A 20,888-nucleotide genomic window follows, 5' to 3' on the forward strand; every position below is an offset into this window, starting at 1 on the left:
TTGGTGACCCTTAATAGAGTTGACAACAACAATCTGCCAAAGAGCAGGAGGCCTTCAAAGGCATTCTCGCTGATGTGTGTATTTTTTGTTTTAACAGTTTGGAGACTCTTTCCCATATATTTCAGCAATGTTCATTTACTTGGGGCATGTGGAACATATTGCTTTGGCGTGTTAGACCAGGACCAGGGGTGTTCGAAGATGGTGCAAAGCTATTGCATATTTCCTGTACAGAATTTGGAAGAAGCTGTTTGTTTGTGGAGATGCACATTCTTTGCCGTTATGTGGGGGATTTGGTCAGCAATGGAACATATATTCTCCAGAGAGAAATTGACTTCATCTCTTTCAGGTTTTAGTGCAGGCTGTTTTAAGGGTAATTATCTGGAGCACGTTAAGTGGGATTCAACACTTTGTTGGATCAATTGTATTTTTTTTTTCTTTTCCTTTTTGTATGAGCATTTCTTGTCCTCTTAGTTGTACTTTCTGTTTCTTCTTCTAATAAATTTTTTTTTATATTAAAAAGAAATCTAAATAGTCCACAAGTTACATAAACTTCTATGTTTTTATAGGTCTACCATGACCCATCCTGATTAATTTGTAGATAATCAAACAAAAATAAGCAGTACAAGACAACTACAATGAGACTGCAGTAAGGGAAGTGCTTCAAGGAAATCCTGTATTATTTATTTGCGCAAAAGACACTTAGCTCCCCGAGGTATATCAAAAAGGATGCATACCTACATTTCTTCCCTCTCGTCTTATCCGGACCTCATCAGTGCTCTCTTCAACATTTCGACATCTTTAGTTTTTGCGTTCATTGATTTCAGCATACCAAACTGGTTTTAATTTGTTATAAATAATATGAAGAAAACATTCACAAGATATATTCTTTAACTTCTAGATCTTTTTAATTGAGGGTTTGTGGGCGGTGTCTCAGTCTGCATGAAGATGGAGATTTAGATTGTTGATGTTGGTGACAACCCATAACCGAGGATGGCCGAGCCTTCTGAATCTTCAGGCTGCAAATCTGCCTGGGGGACACAGATGCAGCAAGGGTTTGCAGAAAACAATGCAGGGGCTATGACTCAAGATGATGGGAGTGGATGGCATGACTTGCATGGCAAGGACATGGGGTCGACAGGCCACCATGGTTACGTGGGTGAGATTACCTTCCAAACATTTGAATTTCACTATAGGGTCCTCCAACGTGGCCAAGATCTCTCTGTGTCTCCATATTTTAATCAGTAATTACAAATTATGTAATAGGGCAAAGTGTCAAAATAAAAATATGTTGATGCCTTTCTGTATGACAGGGGGGTTAATGAAAATTGTCAAATGTTAGGGGAGGTTTGTGTCTTCTGACAAAACCCAAGGGAGGTCAGCATATTTTTCCCTATTTACTTTTTCTTTGTTTTGAACTGACTGTTGTCCCAACCTTAGTCACAAAATCATATCATCACTTTAAAGAAATATCAACAATGTTACTGCACTCCTATAGGACTAAGCATACCTTTTACCAATTAGCAAAACATGTGCTAAGCCTTCTTGCATTAAAACCACAGCAAGATCAGCGCTTGCAGCCGGATCTGAAATTGGGAGTAAACAATATTAGAATATTCTCAGTATTTTCATCATAAATTAGAACATAGTGCCCACTAAAAATCAAATACAACATTCATGGTGCCTAGGCAGTATAATTAACAGGATGATGGAGAGAGACCTCATAAAAATTTCCTTCAACTAGTAAATGAAAAACTAAAACGATTTTGGTTGCTTGGGACATTGAGGGAAGCTTCTATTGGAATTGGAAAATTTTGAAAAAATTACAAACTATGTAATCTTAACACATGTACAGTGCAATCTTGTAAAAGTAACACTTTCTAAGCTGATTCCCCCCCCCCCCCCACCCCCAAAAAAAAAGAAGAAAAAAAAAAAAAAAAAACAGAAGCAATGTCTAAAATGATCTAATAAAAATATTAATTCACTTTCAAATTATCCTTGGACCAGGACAATATTTGGTCAATCACAACATAGCCAAATACATATCAAATAGTAGCACTCAAAGGTAGAAAATATTATATTTAAAGTAGGGGGAAGGCTGCATACAATGTGATGACCCTACCCTTACCCTCGCGAAGTGGGGAGCCTTATGGCCCGGGGACTCCCTAAGTTTGGGGTCAATAGATATTGATAAATATTTAAAACAATTGTAGAAACGTAAGCTACAGAGTATGAGCCTTGCAAAAATAACCTTAAAGCCAATGCTTGAAACACAAAAACACCAATTTCTCCAATTACTTGAGATAACTTTGATAGATCAGCCCATTAAAGTCTCCTTTACAATATATCAGCCAACAACTAACTTCTCCAATCAAACATAACACAGAGACAGCCTGCTTATACTTAAAAGAGGTTTGGATTATATCCAATCCAAACTCTACAAGTGATCTTTTTCATTCTGATTGTTTCCTTCCAGAGGTGGCACTTGTAAAAAGGAACATAATTTCTGGCCACTGCTCACCTCTTGATAAATTACCCAAAATCATACTCAGCCAACATTTCATTCCTTAAATATTATTGCAAGGAAATAAAAGAGTTAGACTGTGCGATGCCCAAAAGGATCTCAGCAAACATTTGACACCCAGTTCTTGTTTGGTAACAGTGTCAGGCTTAGCTACTGATACTTCCTTTGAACAAACAGCTTCAAGTTTCACCAGGTTAAATTACCATGCAGACTCTAAAAGAACTTAGAAGACCAACATTCTCAAGAACAAGAAAAAATCCTCCCAATCATAAAACTGTATTTAAATAATGATAGCAATGTAGATGCTCTCAGATGAAAATCTCCAGAAAAATATGAAATTAAGACAGTATACCAGAGGCCTGCTTGAGTACTTCTAGTGCCATTGAATCCCAAACATCCTAGAATTTTGACAAAAAAATGCCTCAATCAGTTATAATTCAAATAAAATGAAAACACTGTTTGAACGTGACAGGAAATACCATTCTTAATGTCATGATACATTGGATTATATGTAAAGAAACATTTCCAAAAATCATCAGCACTTAATTCAAACATAATTAAAAAAACAAATCACACGATAATCAAAAAAATAAAAGGCTACAAGTGCTAAGTGCTCACAAGAATTCATGGAGGAAGTCCTAGACTAGATTTCTAAGTAAGATATTTACATGAAACTCCAAAAGGAAGAGAGAATATCTGATCTTCCAAGTTCCAACATTTAGGGGCCAGATAATTCAAGGAGACCACTGATTCTTACAGTTCAATAAGAACAACTTAAATATAACCTCCAGCCGCATTGCAGCTCAGCAAGGGGGAAATCAAAGGGGTAAAAAAGAAAGAAAGAAAAGGTAATGCAGTCAATAAAATCCTTAAACACACCTTACTGATGTCCTTCAAAACTAAGATAACTCTGGATAACATAACAGTCATACCACCAAAAAAAAATTTATCTGGACTTCAATAACCACGATAACATTTTTAAATAAATAAAATGAAAATCCGGATGCATAAAAGCGTTTTAAAACAAGGTATATTTGAACAAATTTCAAATTCCACCCTTCAAAATTCAATCAGACTCAAAAAATCCTCCCCTATTTGGCAGAAGATTGGAAATAAAATTATCAATTTCAAAACAACTAACCCTATCATGTCTTGGCATTAGAAGAAGGCTACCAAAAAATAATATAAGCATTTATAAAGCTATGCACCTGTACCTCACATGAAGAAAGTTCTCATCAACTTAGCAAACACATGTGAGACCAAGTTTGTATAAAACGTTAAATAAGCATTTAAGAAACGACAATGCCACGCATATTTTTGCAACAAAAAAGAAGCATATATAAGTGTTATTAAACCTAAATATATTAGGGGAGACAGATAAAATCTCTGTTAGGTTTTTGCGGAGCCTAGTTATGTTTGATCCATGGAGCAAAGGCTTGGGCCAATAGGCCCAGGCCTGGCCAAAAATACTGAGAGTCTCGCCCAAGTGCTCGACTAGAAAGACCCTGAAGGGTGACCAAGTCGAGATTCTGAGATATCCTGAAGAACAAGATCCTGAGAGGCTCGACCATCATCTTGACAAGCAAGACTTAATGGTGCGACTAGGTTGAGGATGCTGAAGTTCAAGATTCATGATTTTCCGCGAGGCTCGACCAGGTAGTGACCATGGGGAACAGGGGTGCGACTAGGTCGACAGCGAAGATCTTCTATGCGAGATTTCAGCAAAATTTTCCTATTTCGAAAGTTATGATCTTGTAAACCCTAAGATATATATTTCTAATGTTCGTCTATGTGTGGTGAGCAGCGTAGAAGTGTGCAGCAGCATGGAGAGTGTTGTGAGCTCTTGTGTGCACGATCCAAAGGCGTTCGCTTTGGTGTTTAGGGTGTGTGCACGTTGTTTCTTCCTTGTTGAGAATGAGAAAAATTTTGTAATTGCTGCACTATGTATACTTCCCTGATAATAGTGAAATCCCTGCAAATCTGTGGACGTAGGCAAAATTTCCGAACCACATAAATATTGTCTTGTGCGTGCGTATGATTATTTTCTTTGGCATGTGTTTGTCTCTATCTTGTTTCTCACAGGTTTTGCTTTCTGGGAATTTCTGCGTGTTTTTTTATTCCCCTTACAACTGGTATCAGAGCCTACGGTTAGGCTTGAGTGGGAGCAATGGCAAAGGAAGCAAGAAAGGTGCTTGGGATAGAAAAGTTCGATGGCATAAGCTTTGGACTTTGGAGGATGCAAATCAAGCATTATCTCTATGGGAAGAAGTTGCATCTACCGCTTCTAGGAGAAAAACCTGCGACCATGAAGGACGAGGAATGGACTCTCCTTGACAAACAGGTACTTGGAGTTATCAAATTAACTTTTTCTAGGTCTATTGCACATAATGTTGTAAAGGAGAAGACAACAGTAGATCTAATGAAGGCTTTGTTAGGTATGTATGAAAAGCCATCTGCAAATAACAAGGTACATCTAATGAAGAAACTATTTAATTTAAAGATGGCTGAGAATGCATCGGTTGCATAACATCTGAACGATTTCAACACAATCACAAATTAATTGTCGTCTGTAGAAATTGATTTTGATGATAGAATACGTGCACTGATCGCTTTGGCTTCATTTCCAAACAGTTGGGAGGCCATGAGGATGGTTGTAAGTAACTCTACAGGAAAAGAAAAACTAAAGTACAATGACATACGAGATTTAGTTTTGGCTGAGGAGATTCACAGAAAGGATGCTAGTGAAACCTCAGGATCTGGTTCTGCCCTAAACCTTGAGACAAGAGGCAGAGATAATGATTGAAATTCAAATTGGGACAAATCAAAATCCAGAAATTCTAATATGAACAGAAGCAAATTGAGAGCTAGTCAAAAAGGACAATGCGGGAATTGGGGGAAAATGGGTCACTTCAAGAGGCAATGCAAAAGTCTCAAGAAGAAGAATGAAGATGACTCCGCTAATGCCGTAATAGAGGAGGTACAGGAAGCACTACTTATTGCAGTAGACAGTCCACTTGATGATTGGGTTTTGAACTCAGAAGCTTCGTTTCATACCACTTCACACCAAGAAATCATACAGAACTATGTTGCAAGTGATTTCAGTAAGGTGTCTTTGGCTGATGGTACAACCTTGGATGTTGTGGGTATGGGAAATGTCCGGATGTCGTTGCCTAATGGGTCTATTTGGTTACTAGAGAAGGTACGACATATTCCTGACCTGAGAAAGGAATTTGATTTGTGTTGGACAACTTGATAATAAAGGGCATGCAATGTTGTTTGCTGGTGGCACTTGGAAGGTTACAAAGGGAGCTAGAGTATTGGCTTGTGAAAAGAAGTCCAGTACTCTATACATGACCTCAAGTACAAGAGACAATTGCAGTTGCTGAAGCAAATACTGATACAAGCCTATGGCACCGTAGACTTGGTCACATAAGTGAGAAAGGGATGAAAATGCTACTGTCAGAAGGGAAACTACTAGAATTGAAGTCCATTGATTTTGACTTGTGTGAAAGTTGCATTTTAGGGAAGCAGAAAAGGGTGAGTTTCTTGAAAACCGGTAGGACACTGAAGGCTGAAAAATTGGAGTTCGTGCACACTGATTTGTGGGGACCTTCTCCAGTTGCATCCCTTGGAGGATCAAGATATTACATCACTTTCATTGATGACTCAACTAGAAAGGTAAGAGTTTATTTTTTGAAAAACAAATCTGATGTATTTGACACTTTTAAGAAGTGGAAGGCTATGGTTGAGACTGAGACAGGTTTGAAAGTAAAATATTTGAGGTCAGACAATGGAAGAGAGTACATAGATGGAGGGTTCAGAGAGTATTGTGCTGCACATGGAATCAAAATGGAGAAGACCATTCGTGGGACACCACAACAAAATGGTGTGGCTGAGCGCATGAACAGAACTCTCAATGAGCGTGCTAGGAGCATGATGTTGCATGCTGGACTACCAAAAACTTTCTGGGTTGATGTTGTTAGCATTGTAGCTTACCTAATAAACCGAGGACATTCAGTTCCTATGAATTTTAGACTTCCTGGAGAGGTTTGGAGTGATAAAGAGGTAAAGTTTTCTCATCTAAAAGTTTTTGGTTGTGTTTCTTATGTTTATATTGATTCTGATGCTTGTAGTAAACTTGATGCAAAATCTAAAATATGTTTTTTCATTGGCTATGGTGATGAGAAATTTGGCTATCAGTTTTGGGATGAACAAAACAGGAAAATCATCAAAAGTAGAAATGTGATATTTAATGGACAGGTTATGTACAAGGACAGGTCAACTGTAGTGTCTGATGTCACAGAGATAGATCAGAAGAAATTTGAGTTTGTTAACTTAGATGAGTTGACTGAAAGCACTGTCCAGGAAAGGGGTGAAGAGGACAAGGAGAATGTAGAATCACAGGAAGATCAAAGTACCCTGTAGCTGCGGTCCATAGATCTTCTAGGACTATTAGACCTCCATAACGTTATTCACCGGCTCTAAATTATCTTTTGTTGACTGATGGTGGTGAGCCAGAGTGTTACAATGAAGCCTTGCAAGATGAAAATTCAAGCAAGTGGGAGCTAGCCATGAAGGATGAGATGGATTCCTTGTTGGGGAACCAGACATGGGAACTGACTAAATTGCCACTAGGGAAGAAGGCTTTGCACAACAAGTGGATATTTAGAATAAAGAATAAGCATGATGGTAGCAAGCACTACAAAGGCAGATTAGTTGTCAAAGGGTTTCAGCAGAAGCAGGGCATTGATTTCACAGGAATATTTTCTCCAGTCGTGAAGATGTCTACAATTAGACTGCTATTGGGAATGGTGACTGCTGAAAACCTACATCTTGAGCAGTTAGACGTGAAGACGGCATTCCTTCATGGTGACTTGGAGGAAGACATTTACATGAGTCAACCAGAAGGGTTCATTGTTCAGGGACAAGAGAATTTAGTCTACAAACTGAGGAAGAGCTTGTATGGCCTAAAACAAGCTCCAAGATAGTGGTATAAGAAATTTGATAGTTTTATGCATAGAATTGAGTTCAAGAGATGTGAAGTTGATCGCTATTGCTATGTTAAGTTCTTTGGAAATTCTTACATCATTCTACTATTGTATGTAGATGATATGCTCATTGCAGGGTCTAGCATTGAGGAGATTAATAATCTAAAGAAGCAATTGTCAAAGCAGTTTGCAATGAAGGATTTAGGAGTAGCAAAGCAAATCCTTGGAATGAGGATCATTAGAGACAAGGCAAATGGTACATTGAAGCTTTCATAGTCAGAGTATGTGAAGAAAGTTCTTAGCAGATTCAACATGAATGAAGCTAAACCAGTGAGCATACCCTTGGGTAGTCATTTCAAACTAAGCCAAGAACAGTCACTGAAAACAGAAGAAGAAAGGGACCACATGAGCAAGGTGCCCTACGCCTTAGCTATTGGCAACTTGATGTGTGCCATGGTGTGTACAAGGCCAGACATTGCACATGCAGTGAGAGTTGTGAGCAGATTCATGAGTAAGCCTAGAAAGCAGCATTGGGAAGCAGTCAAGTGGATTTTGAGATATCTGAGGGGTACATAAGATACATGTCTTTGCTTCACAGGTGCAAGTTTGAAACTGCTGGGTTATGTAGATGCTGATTTTGCTGGTGATACTGATAGTAGAAAGAGTACTACTGGGTTTGTATTTAATCTGGGTGGTATAGCTATATCTTGGGCTTCAAATTTACAAAAGATTGTTACTTTGTTTACAACAGAAGTTGAGTATATTGTAGCAACTGAAGCTAGAAAGGAAATGATTTGGCTACATGGTTTCTTAGATGAATTGGGTAAGAAGCAGAAGATGGGCATTCTACACAGTGACAGTCAGAGTGCAATCTTTCTTGCTAAAAATCCGGCTTTTCATTTAAAGTCGAAGCATATACAAAAAAAATACCACTTTATTCGTTACCTTGTTGAAGATAAGCTGGTAATACTTGAAAAGATCTGTGGATCTAATAACCCGGCAAACATGTTGACTAAGGGTGTCACTATTGAGAAGCTGAAGCTGTGTGCAGCTTCAGTTGACCTTCTAGCTTGAGGACAGGAGGATGAGTTGCAGGGATGAGGGATTATTCTTTAGGAGAATTGTGGTTAATGTTGGTGATTGAACTAGTCTCCATGTGGGAGATTTGTTGGGTTTTTGTGGAGCCTAGTTATGTTTGATCCATGGAGCGAATGCCTGGCCAAAAATACTGAGAGTCTTGCCCAAGTGCTCGACTAGGAAGACCCTAAAGGGCGACCAAGTCGAGATTTTGAGATATCCTGAAGGGCGAGATCCTGAGAGGCTCGACCAACAAGACTTAATGGTGCGACTAGGTCGAGGATGCTGAAGTTCAAGATTCCTGATTTCTCGCGAGGCTCGACCAGGTCGCGACCATGGGGAACAGGGGTGCGACTAGGTTGACGGTGACGATCTTCTTTGCAAGATTGCGGCAGAACTTTCCTATGTCGAAAGTTATGACCTTGTAAACCTTGAGATATATATATTTCTAATGTTCATCTATGTGTGGTGAGTGGCGTAGAAGTGTGCAGCAGCGTGGAGAGTGTTGTGAGCTCTTGTGTGCACAATCCAAAGGTGTTTGCTTTGGTGTTTAGGGTGTGTGTACGTTGTTTCTTCCTTGTTGAGGTGAGAGACACTCTGTAATTGCTGCACTCTATATACTTCCCTGATAATAGTGAAATCTCTGCAACTATTGTGTGCACGATCCAAAGGTGTTTGCTTTGGTGTTTAGGGTGTGTGCACGTTGTTTCTTCCTTGTTGAGAGTGAGAAAAACTCTGTAATTGCTGCACTCTATATACTTCCCTAATAAAAGTGAAATCCCTGCAACTCCGTGGATGTAGGCAAAAATTGCCAAACCACGTAAATATTGTCTTGTGCGTGCGTGTGATTATCTTCTTTGGCGTGTGCTTGTCTCTATCTTGTTTCTCACAGGTTTTGTGTTCTGGGAATTTCCGCGTGTTTGTTTATTCCCCTTACAATCTCTTTGCTGTCAACTCCCATGTATTCATAAAGTTAAAGGAAAGGGATCATTTTGTACTATCTAAAAGCATTATTAAGGGCACATACCTTTCTTAGCACAAATGGTCGATGTAACTCAATTTCTATAGTATGGAAGGCCCCCAACTACAATGAGGCAGCAGAAAGTTAACAGAAAATTTACAAAGCAATTTGTTTATAAATCAATAACTTAATTAGATAGGACAATTACCTTTACGTGATGATTCTCTAAGACATTCTTTCCACGTACACGCAAGACAAAACCTTCTTTTTCATAATCCACAGCCTACGAAGAATTTGGCAAAGTAATCACATAAATTACATTGAAATCATCCCAAACAAAACCTTGGTAAGGAATCCCTTAATTAAGTCAAGCTTTGAATTTTTTATCCTCATTGTCAACCATAATAGACAAGCACGCTATAAGCCATGTAATTATAACAAAATAACCAATTGATCCACCTTTCTCCAACACAGAAATGACAATAGTATCTGCAAACATTAATGATTAGACAAAAAAACAAAAAAAAAAAAACAAAGAACTAATGAAGAACCTATATCATAAAAGCCTTGAGATAACAACATGATGTTTATTATTTGGCTCCCAAAAGAAAAGTAGAACTTAAATGAGGTATCACATACTCAAGGCTTGATATACATTGTAGGCCCATAACCTAGCAGCTTAAGCTTTTAGCAAAGTGGTTGCTTAACACATACTTTTTTTGCTTTTTGGAAACATAAATTAGCAATCCTTGTTAAGAGGTTGGAATTAGAGTCATGGGGCATCCACATGGATTTACTGTTCCCCCGACAAAATTGTTTATTAAATGGGAATGCTTACTAGGTGGGAGATCAAATAACCACCCAAACCAAACCACACAAACATATACGTGTTTGAAAGATAAGATTTTTTCAAATAGAGATAGAGAAACCAATCCAAGAAAGAGTAAAGAGAGAAGAAATCAAGTCCCTCAAGAAGCATGGCATTTGCGCGATAGTATGTGATTCCCCTCCCGAGCTAGGGCAATTATAGATTGTAGTGGAGGCCTCATGAACAGCACAATATGCAACTAACAATTATAATGATTTGATGACCACATCTCCACTGATGCACACATACATTACCTTATTCATTAGTATTACAGTCATATGGTTTTTTCCTTGATTCTATTAATCTTGGAGAATGATGTACAATACAATGATTTATGGAATCTTTTTGAATATTCTTACAATTCTCCACATTTTAGAGAAGGTTTTAAGTTTAAAAAGAAATTTGGGAAGAGATATATTGCTACAATTAATCGTAGCTATGCTGGAGCTTTTGAATTAGCCTCCTTGTCTGGGTGTGGTATCCTGGAGTAGCCCTTAAATTATTTAAGAGTTCCTTGGACGATAATCCTAGGTCGATTGGATTAATAGGAAAAGAATTTGCATGAGGGAGAATGAGACCTCTCCTAAAAAAGAACTGCAACAAACCAGAAAAAACAACAACTAAAAAACGACAAAAGAGAAAGGATCAACAAGCCAACAGGTTCCTCCTATCTCTTTGTAACTCCTGGAAACTAATCCCTCTGAAAAATCCAAAACCAACCCACCACGGTGAGGCCAAATACTGGATTTTATCCCAAACCAGCACCCAATTTAATTTCTTCCTAGAGAATATCCAAGCATTATGCTCCAGTCGAATCCCCCATAAAATTGCAAATATGCCACACTTCCACAAAGCTGCCCCTATCCTTCCTTCTTCCAAAGCCTGCATAAGAAATCGCTAACAATTCTCCCACCTTAGAAGGACATACTCAGCTCTCTCCTCAATACCAAAAAGCATATTCCAAATCCTCCAAGAAAATTCACAGTGCAAAAGAAGATGAGAAGCTCTCTCGGAGTTCCTTGTAAGAGAACAAACATACATGGGGAGAGAAAGCCTTCAAAGATCTCCTAATTTGCAACAAAGTTATTAGTATTTTACTCTATTAAGCACAACCAACAAAGTGAAATCCTTAATTTTCTCAATGTGGTTGTATCACCCTTATTCAGGCTTGTCTTTTTGGTATCCCTCTTCATTATTTATCCATTTTTAGGATTCCAATAGGGAAAACTAGTAAAATTCAGAAAATAATGGGAGATTTTCTTTGATTGGGGATAGGGCACAAGAGGGATCATCTGGTTAGTTGAAAGATAGTGTACATCTGAGGAGGGGGGTTTGGGTCTTAGAAAATTGGCGTCTAAAAACACTGCCTTACTAGGAAAATGGTTGTGGCAGTTTCTCTTCGAGGATAATGTTAAGCTAAAATGGAAACGGAGTATTGATGATGAGACTTGATGAGCCTTGATGAGGATGAGCTGTGAAGGAGCCAGCTTTGATGCACTGGAATGAGAATGTTGGTGTGCTAATCCATCTAATCCTTCCCAATGAATCCTATTAAAATACCTTCCTTTACTATCCATCCCATTCAACTATATAATGAGAAGTGTGTGTGTGAATGTGATGTGATGTGAGTGAGTGTGAGAGTATTGTGCTAAAGGTGAGGGAGAGAAAGGTGTGAGAAAAGAATTGAGTTGAGTGGTGTCTCCTTCTCTTGTATTTTCTCCCAAGTTATAGTAAATTGGGTGTGCTTCGTGGACGTAGATCAGATTAGACCGAACCACGTTAAATTTGTTGTTCTTATTTTGCCTGCTTTATTTTGGCTGTTGGCAGTTTCTCTTCAAAGATAACACCCTTTGACATAAAGCAACAAAAAGTAAATTTGATTTGCATTCGAATGGGTGGGATACTAATTTGAGTTCAATATGTTTTGTTGAGAGTCCTTGTAAGTATATTATTCATATCAATTCTTTGCTTATTCCCTGTTTAAAATATATTGTTGGCAATGGGTCTTGGATCTGTCTTAGGGAAGACACTTGGGTGGGAAATAATGCATTTTTCATATATTTTCCTTGTTTATATCATCTCTCCTTTATGCATAATAAGGTCATTGCTTCCTTTCTTTCTTCAAATGGATCTACTACTCCCTATGATTTTTCTGATTTCATTGGCCACTAATTTATGGGGAGGTTGAGGAACTCTCTTCTTTGTTGTTATTGTTGGAGGGTTGTCATCTCTCAATTGAAAGAGATACTCTGGTTTGGGATTTGGATTCTTTGAGAGTCTATTCTTCTAAATCTTTGAGCAGTGCGAACCTTTAAGTCCTAACTCTTCCATCCTTCTATTTGAAAAGCTAAAGTCCCCTTTAAGATGAAGCCTTTTATATGTTGGTTTTTCTTAAAAGTTAAACACCAACAGTCAGTTGCAGAGTAGGGGACCTTCAAAGGCATTTTCTTCGGATGTTTGTTTCTTGCGTATTGAAAGCTCAGAATCTGCATTGCAAATATTTTTGCACCACTCTTTGCCTTGGGGGATTTGGAATAAGTTGTTTGGTGTTTTGGGAGACACTTGGATTTGTCCAGGTTTAGTGGAGGATTTATTACATCTCTCTTTCTGAGGATTTGGGAAGAATGGAGATGGATAGTTATGCATACTTGTCAGATCTTTGCAGTTTTGTGGTGAATTGGATGTCAAGGAATGCTCGTACTTTCTCAAGGAAGAAGAATTTTGGTTTTTTGCTATGAGAAAGGATTCAATACTTGGCTTCTTTATGGTCTTTTTGCGACAAGCTGTTTTAAAGGGGTGCACTTTTGTCATTGGAAGGCATTTTTGTTTTGAATGTTTTCTGGTTTTTTTTATTTCTTTTTACCTTAGGAAGTTATCTTATTCTTCTCTTTGTACATTTTTTCCTTTAGAATGAAATATCACTTCTTTTTCTATCAAAAATGAATAACCAAATAAAATGCCTTAGTCTTTGTTGTTGTTGATTTCCACAAAATTTACAAGACATGATCATGATGAAATTGTTTTTTTAAAAGCAAAAAAGAAGTTTATTCTTTGGACTCTCTGACTTCTTCGACATAATTTGCCATCTCTTTAGTCATCTTCACGTTGGGAGTGTGTTTGACTTTGTATCATCCTTCCCTGGATTCTGCCCCGTCCACTGTAACTTTTCTAGCGAGGGATGAGTTAGGAGTAGGATTAACCTCTCTAGAACCATACAGGGGTAAGTCCCTCATGTGCCGGGCTTCTGCTGCTAGACTAACTAGTGTTGGGTCTCACCTTGTCCTGAGCTTAGTCCAAAAGAATTGAAGACCATTAAGCTTAGTCCTAAGGCATTGAGAACCAAATCAATTGGCCCTAGTACCTTTAAAATTCAAATTCAAATTCAAATTCAAATTCAAATTTCCAAAAGCAGCGAGTCTTCTCTCTTTTCTGTAGAAATTCAAAGTAGCCAAAATTTTCCCTTTTGGTACCCAGACGAATTCTGCGACTCTGAACCCTAACCTCACCGGCAATTGAAGAGGCCTTCAGAGTGTGGAGCTATTGAGAATTCCACTTGTGAATTTTGTCCCACATTAGAAAAAGTGAGTATTTGATGGGTGCTTATATACATGGTGTAGCCCAAAACCCAATAAGCTTAAGCTTTTGGGTCAAGTTGGTGCTCACTCATGTGTATCAAGCACACCTTTGGACTCCTCTGGTTTTAACAAGTGGTGTCAGAGCCGACGGTTCATAATGTTGGGTGTGGGAGTGTCTGACCAAGGCTAAGAAGGATCATCTAAGCTGCCAAGATGGATCCAAATTGGGTCTAGACATGGGAGGTAGGATTGGTTTGGATGCGCCATTTGGAATACAATCCGAAACACGTAAGACAGCCCACTTGAGCAAATTGTTGGAGAATTTGTCCCGTAAGGGAGAAGATGACTTCCATTCAAAGGGGAGTAGTTGGAACTCACACGTGGTGGAGCTTCCATTCAAGGGGGAGTAGTTGGAACTCACAAGTGAGCGGGAGATTGTTGAGAATTCCACTTGTGAAATTTTGTCCCACATTGGAAAAAGTGAGTATTTGATGGGTGCTTATATACATGGTGTAGCCCAAGACCCAATAGGCTTAAGCTTTTGGGTCAAGTTGGTGCTCACCCATGTGTATCAAGCACACCTATGGAATCCTCCAATTCTAACAGGAACAAATTGGTGTACGACCATACCAGAAAATGCTGAAGCCCACTGGTTCCTTCCATAATTTCAGCCCTTCGTACATTTCTCAACCCAAAATCCTCACATCTCCAAACCAAACCTTCAACACTCCGTTCCTTTTCTTCTTTTAAAGTAAAAATTTTATTTAATACCAACATAAGATTCCACCATCCAGGGGCATCCAGACTCTCTAGGAAGCACATGGATTGGCTGTATCCATTTTTTTGGAATTTTTCCAAACACAAGAGGCAACCACATTGGTTTTTTGTCAGTTTCAAGAGCATAAGACCTCCATCCACCCTCAAGGGCACAACCCCAGAATCTTAGACCAGTTCAAATGGTCCAAACTAAAACAAAATTACTTAGCACAAGACCCAATGTAGTTGCACTTTGTTTCAGCACCTGGAATGATAGGTGTTTTCCAGCAAATTCAGTGATGCAAACAGAGTGCTTATCTAGTCCATCAAAGTTGAAAATTTTTCTATCAGCCTAAGGAGCCTAAGGAGTGGTGACACCCCATCTAGAAATTGAATTCAAGGTGCTGGTTCCTACAACTGCGGTAAAATGCAGTTATTATTGCAATGCAGACCTTCAAAGGGGGTTCCTGGCTAAAATTGTTTAGTTTTATTTTGTGAGCTTTGTTTCTTTTTCGTTTTCTATGTTTTTTTCTTTTTCCCCGCATGTTGTATCTTCTCTTTATCCAATATATCTTCTTTTGTTATAAAAAAAAAGGCTGCAGTCCCCAGAGCAACATACAAGAGAGAGAGAGAGGGAGAGAGGGAGAGAGAAGTCCTTTGAAACTATTTGATCTCTTTCCTATATACTCTTTCTGGTAATTGGCAAACCATCAATGCCAATAGTGATGTTTCCCTAGTCACAGATATAAGGAGTTCCTTGACAGTTAATGTTTATTCAGAACTTAAAATAATGAAAAATGCATACAAAAACAGTTCAAATTAAAAGACGCCCAATATAAGGCACTAAAAGATGATGGCAGTGAACATGCTAAGTTATGGATGTGGCACTGGATGTTCTAACAGCTGCAACAATCAGATCCTTTCAGTCATGAGCAATTCAATTCATGCAAACCTTCACAGTGGTACCAAGCAAACAACAGTAGAAAGACGTATCATTTTGGAAATGAGAAACTAGGTGGTCTCCTCAAAATTCTCGTTCTCACACATATGAAGAAGAGTCAAATATAAAGCACTCTTTTTCTCTGAAATGGTTACTAGATTCCATTTTTAACCTTTTGTTTACATTGTTTGTGGTAATGTTCCACCTTACTCTCACCAATCAAAACAAATAAATATGCACAGCCAAAATGGCAATATTCCTCATTCTGTAAGGCAATGGACCTAAACATATTTTGAATGTAACAAACTTATCTTACCTCCACATTAATTTCCAGCTTCAGCTTCACACGTACTGGATCTCTTTCCCCAGAAGCATCCTCTCTTAGAATTTTCCTATTAAAGAATTCACAAGCTGATTACTAACATGTTTGTTCTTAGTTAGATACATGAACCAAATTGCATTCCATTAACAGAGTTATCTCCCCCACTTAGCTTTGTTCAACAATGACATCCCTCCAAAACAAGGAGAGAAGCACAATCAACCAATCAAATTCCAGACAGGTTCAAAAAATGAAGGAAAAGAAATAAATGACAGTGTGAACCATATCCAAATACCTAATCAAAACACATTTATCTTTTTTTTTTTTTCATATGGGTTTCTATGTTGTTTTATTCTCTAAAATTAATGGATGCCTTGTCCCCAGTGTTGTTTTTCTTCTGCTTCATCAAAGAGAAGAGAAAAACTTATTGAAATCCAGGATATAGTTGAAAAAGAAAGAAGAAAATTTCTTAGCAAGCATCTGAAGAAAAATATTTAAAAGTTAAAACAAATAGCAAGCATCTTCAAAAAAATTAAAACAATCAAGGACATCATTCATTGTTGCTGGAAAAATATAAACAGCTATATTGCAAACAACTACACACTATCACCTAACAAGTATAGAGACGAGTTCTGGTTCACGAATGCATAACTGCATTCTGCATTCACAACATAATACTTAAGGTAATATCATTCTAGATTACAGGGATGGTTTTGCCAAGAGGCCAGTGGACGCAGAGCTGAACCACATAAATTGTTGCTTTCTTCTCTATTTTTTCTCCTGTTCTATGTCTTGCTGTGAGTGTGCGAGCGTATTCGAAAGTAATCAAAATTTCAAAGATAGAAAATATCAAACCGTTTCAGAGATTACGAAAATACCTGACAGTTAAACTCATAACGTTGTCCCCGGGAGCAACTAAATTATAAGCAAACCATAGATCATCTGGATCAACTGGTAGCAGCTGCACAACATTAACACCACAATTATAATCCGAAACAATGTATCAGGTTCCTGTTTGTTTCCCGAGAAAGACAACTCCCGACGCCAAAAAAAAACAAAAACAAAAAACAGAATGACACCTTAACGCTACCAGGCCCATTGGGCACAAGCTGTTTGCGAATGATCCTCATGAAAACACACTGAATTTGCCTCCTGAAGCAGCTGCAGCGTAGAATGGATGGATGCAAATCTCTCCTGCCGTTCTGAATGTTCTACAATCCTCAGGAAAATAGAGCGAGAGTTGGCTGCGGATGGTAAAAATAAATACTAGTTGAATTTCTTCACGAGATTATCGGAAGTTGGAACTTCAAAATTTTTCAAATGCCTTTCTTCTTATCTTTTAAAAGAGTTAGAAACGTAGTAGGATGCTACAACGGCTTCTTCATTTTTTTAAAAAAATAAATATATTTATTCCTAATTCATAAGATTTTAAATTATCTTTTCTTTTTTTCAACTCTCCATTATCCCTTAAAAAATTAAATTTTGAAAAAATAAAGAATACATTTAAAATTTAATAAATATCTCCAAGTTTCCATTATCCTCTAAAGATAATAAAATTTAGAAAAATAACCATTCTCTACTATTAAATAAAATAGAAGCCATTTTCAATCTTTTTCTTCTTTTACAATTAATTCACTAATTATCTTTTGCAATATTTTAAAAATTATGAGCATAAAAGTAATTTAATAAATTCTTTTATTTTAAAACTAAAAAATCTTTTGACTTGTCACTATCTTTTAAGTTAGCCCATTATCCCCTAAAAATAGAAAATTTGAAAAATAAAGTACACATTTAAAATTTAAATAAATATATTTATTTTTCATTATCTCCTAAAGATAATAAATTTTAAAAAAGTCAGGCATATATTTAGTGTAGTGTGTACCAAAAACTAGTTTATATAAAAATTTTGAAAAATATTTCAGGTGCTTTTTATTTTGTTTTTTTTTTTTCATGAAAGTTAAAAAAAATTTTAGAAATAAGGTAGTATTGTTTCAATTTTTTGAAAGTTAAAAAATAAAATAAAAAATATCTTTTTTGACAGCCAATCTTAATAATTGATTCAATCCTTGGAATTGGTGTATTCCCTAGAGGGGGGTGAATTGGGTATTTAAAAAAATTTCTCCTAAGTTTAATTCAAATTCACATCCAGTATAGCTCAACTTAGGGTCTGTCTAAACGAATACTAATTGTGTAGATAAATATAATATGCAGAAACTAAATCATGCGCTACATTTATAATATATTGAATATAACATACATGCGTAGGAACATAACGTGTAGGAAATTAAAAGCAGACACACGATATATTATCGGGGTTCGAGCAATACTATCTACCTCCCCGCCTCAAGTTCATAAGTAAGATGATTCCACTAGTTGCTCACTTGCGGGTGGAGCAACACCGTTTATAACACCTTACCATGATGGTGCACCTAATTCTCCTAACCAGGTTTGAACCAATTTGGTGCTCTCCTAACCGGGTCTGAACAAGTCCGAGACTATTCATAGGGCTAGTCTCCCTCTTTCAACAACCCGTCAGGAATACAACAGATAATTAAATAAATTTTGTGTACAAACAAATGTGCTTCTTACACTAAGCATATGTGTACCACAATTCAATACATTATAATCAATGCACTCAAGTATGATAGAGAATTAATGCCCTAGTGAGATCTTCAAAATTTATTTCAAGATAATATATTCAACAAAGGAATATTCAAGTTTACTTCAAAACCCTAATCAAGTATCACAAAAATATTTTATCAAATATAATCATAGCAGATTCATAGGGTTTATGCTTGCAAAAGATTTTTTAAATGAAGTATGCAAGCTCTCAAGTCTTACAATTTGAATGCCAAGACTATGAAGCTAAAACGAGTTATTCCCAATCAAATATTTATATACGAAATATAATAGGAATAAACAATCAAGCAAGATTCTCAAAAAGATTTTTCAAATGTGTGTGAATATGTGAGAGTAATGCCAAGAAAATGATTTGAAATGATGCACAATAACACAATCAAATCTCCCTACACCTTGTAATTGATTTGCAAGTTAGGAGAACAATAAAAAGGAACTCTCTATTTCAAAATGATATGTGCAAATAAGTATGTAAGAGAGTATATGAAATTATGCTTGAAAAATTCGAGTATATAGCAAAGGGAGTATAAAAAATTTGAGAGAAAATTTACTTAATCACTTTGCTAATTGGTTGCTAATCTAAGCAAATAAGGGGTATATATAGAATTCCCCCTAAAAATGACCATTGGAGACCTATTGGGTATTTTGAAATTGTTAAATTAAAGTTCAACCCAAAATAACCTCAAATTAATGTAGTTAAAAAATTTGAACCCGAGAGGTTCGGTTTGTTGACCCTTAGGGTCTGTAACGCCCGAACCCAAAACTGGGATCTCGAGTGTTATTTAAAATATATCTTTGATACGACCTTGTGACACCCCGAACCTGCCAAGTGGGGCCTGGGTGCCACGTGTTTCATTCGCCTATATCTGATTCTAAACCATCAATTACGCAGCGGATATAATAACAACTCAATAATATACCAAAGTTTCTACATATCTATAATCTCAAAAGGTATTCTCCAACATTCAGTGTTCACAAACATATATACATCTCAGAAAACTTAAATGAAACCCAAAAATATGCATCAAAAGTTTATATCCTCTCACTCTCAAAAACGCTACTCCAGCCCTGAGTTCACTGAGATCAATCACGCGGAGGTCCTGAAAAAAAAAATGAAATTCATATCGGGTGAGACACATCTCAGTAAGTCGAAATAGATGAGCACCAGTGTGTGGCTATCATGAGGTTTGTGTACAAATATATAATCATCATTTACAAATTTATCACAGTTATGAAGCCATTCTCTGTCCCTACTCACACACATGCAGGATATTTTACCAACGAGAGTTCCCAAGGATTGGGGTGATTACTCACCCATGCAAGTAGCACCCCTCTGCTATGATACTTTATGCAACCTATGACTACAACTAAAACATATCAGGGCACTTACCTTACTCAGTAAGCCCTTAGGTAGATAGTTTATCTCGTACTCACACATTCACACAAATGTTTACCTGGCAGAAGTTCCCTAGAATAAGGAAGATTATCCACCCATACAAGTAGCTTCCCTCTGCCCTAATACGTTATGCAGCCCAGTATGGCTACATTTGATACCTATCAGGGCACTCGATTTTCTCAGAAAGCCCTCGGGCGGAATGTATACTTCGCCCCAAATAAATATAATACTTCAATATATAATACATATTTTCTTTACTCTGTATATGTTATCTTTGTAATATTCATCTTTTCATGTTCTCAGTATTTCACATCACATAATACACTTTCACAGTTCACATCACGTGAATCTCATATCATATAATTAATTCTCACAGTTCACATCACGTGAATCTCATATCATATAATTAATTCTCACAGTTCACATCACGTGAATCTCATCTCACATAATTAATTTTCACAGTTCACATAACGTGAATCTTAATAGCTAAATTAGAAAACAACCTCTTCAGTCTGTAAGTCAGATTGGCTTTCCCACACTAGTCTAGACTTCAGGGGGAATCTCTACCCTACACAGCTCAATTGACCATTCCGTCTCCACACTCTCTTTAAGACGTGTGGGTGCACTAATCTCTGTCGAAATCATACGCAACAGTACTGTATCTCACTATGGTCCACCAGAGTTCTCAAATCATACATTGCAATTTAACATTCACATCCTGCTCTAATTTAAAAATATGTATGTAGTAATATTCCCATTACATTTAAATATTTCCAACATGTCATACATATATATATCACAACTCAACTCAGTATTTTCATTTTACTCATGCCACACATTTCAAATAATA

At 37.1% G+C, this 20,888-nt stretch overlaps 1 protein-coding gene across 1 annotated transcript in view; it reads right to left on the bottom strand.

The window, feature by feature from the left end:
* Positions 1-17,388, bottom strand: part of LOC131152953 (protein PELOTA 1-like) — a 33,031-nt gene extending 15,643 nt beyond the window's left edge. The window contains exons 1-7 of the mRNA XM_058104923.1: positions 17,085-17,388; positions 16,884-16,966; positions 16,003-16,078; positions 9,756-9,830; positions 9,614-9,670; positions 2,874-2,919; positions 1,508-1,583 (exon numbers count right to left, since the gene is read on the bottom strand). Of these exons, the coding sequence (XP_057960906.1) occupies positions 1,508-1,583; positions 2,874-2,919; positions 9,614-9,670; positions 9,756-9,830; positions 16,003-16,078; positions 16,884-16,966; positions 17,085-17,135 (464 nt within the window). The 5' untranslated portion in view covers positions 17,136-17,388. The remainder of the gene's footprint in view (positions 1-1,507; positions 1,584-2,873; positions 2,920-9,613; positions 9,671-9,755; positions 9,831-16,002; positions 16,079-16,883; positions 16,967-17,084) is intronic.
* Between the last annotated feature and the right edge of the window lie 3,500 nt (positions 17,389-20,888).

Source organism: Malania oleifera, chromosome 4 (genome assembly GCF_029873635.1).
Source record: "Malania oleifera isolate guangnan ecotype guangnan chromosome 4, ASM2987363v1, whole genome shotgun sequence".
In the NCBI taxonomy this organism is placed as follows: Eukaryota; Viridiplantae; Streptophyta; class Magnoliopsida; order Santalales; family Ximeniaceae; genus Malania; species Malania oleifera.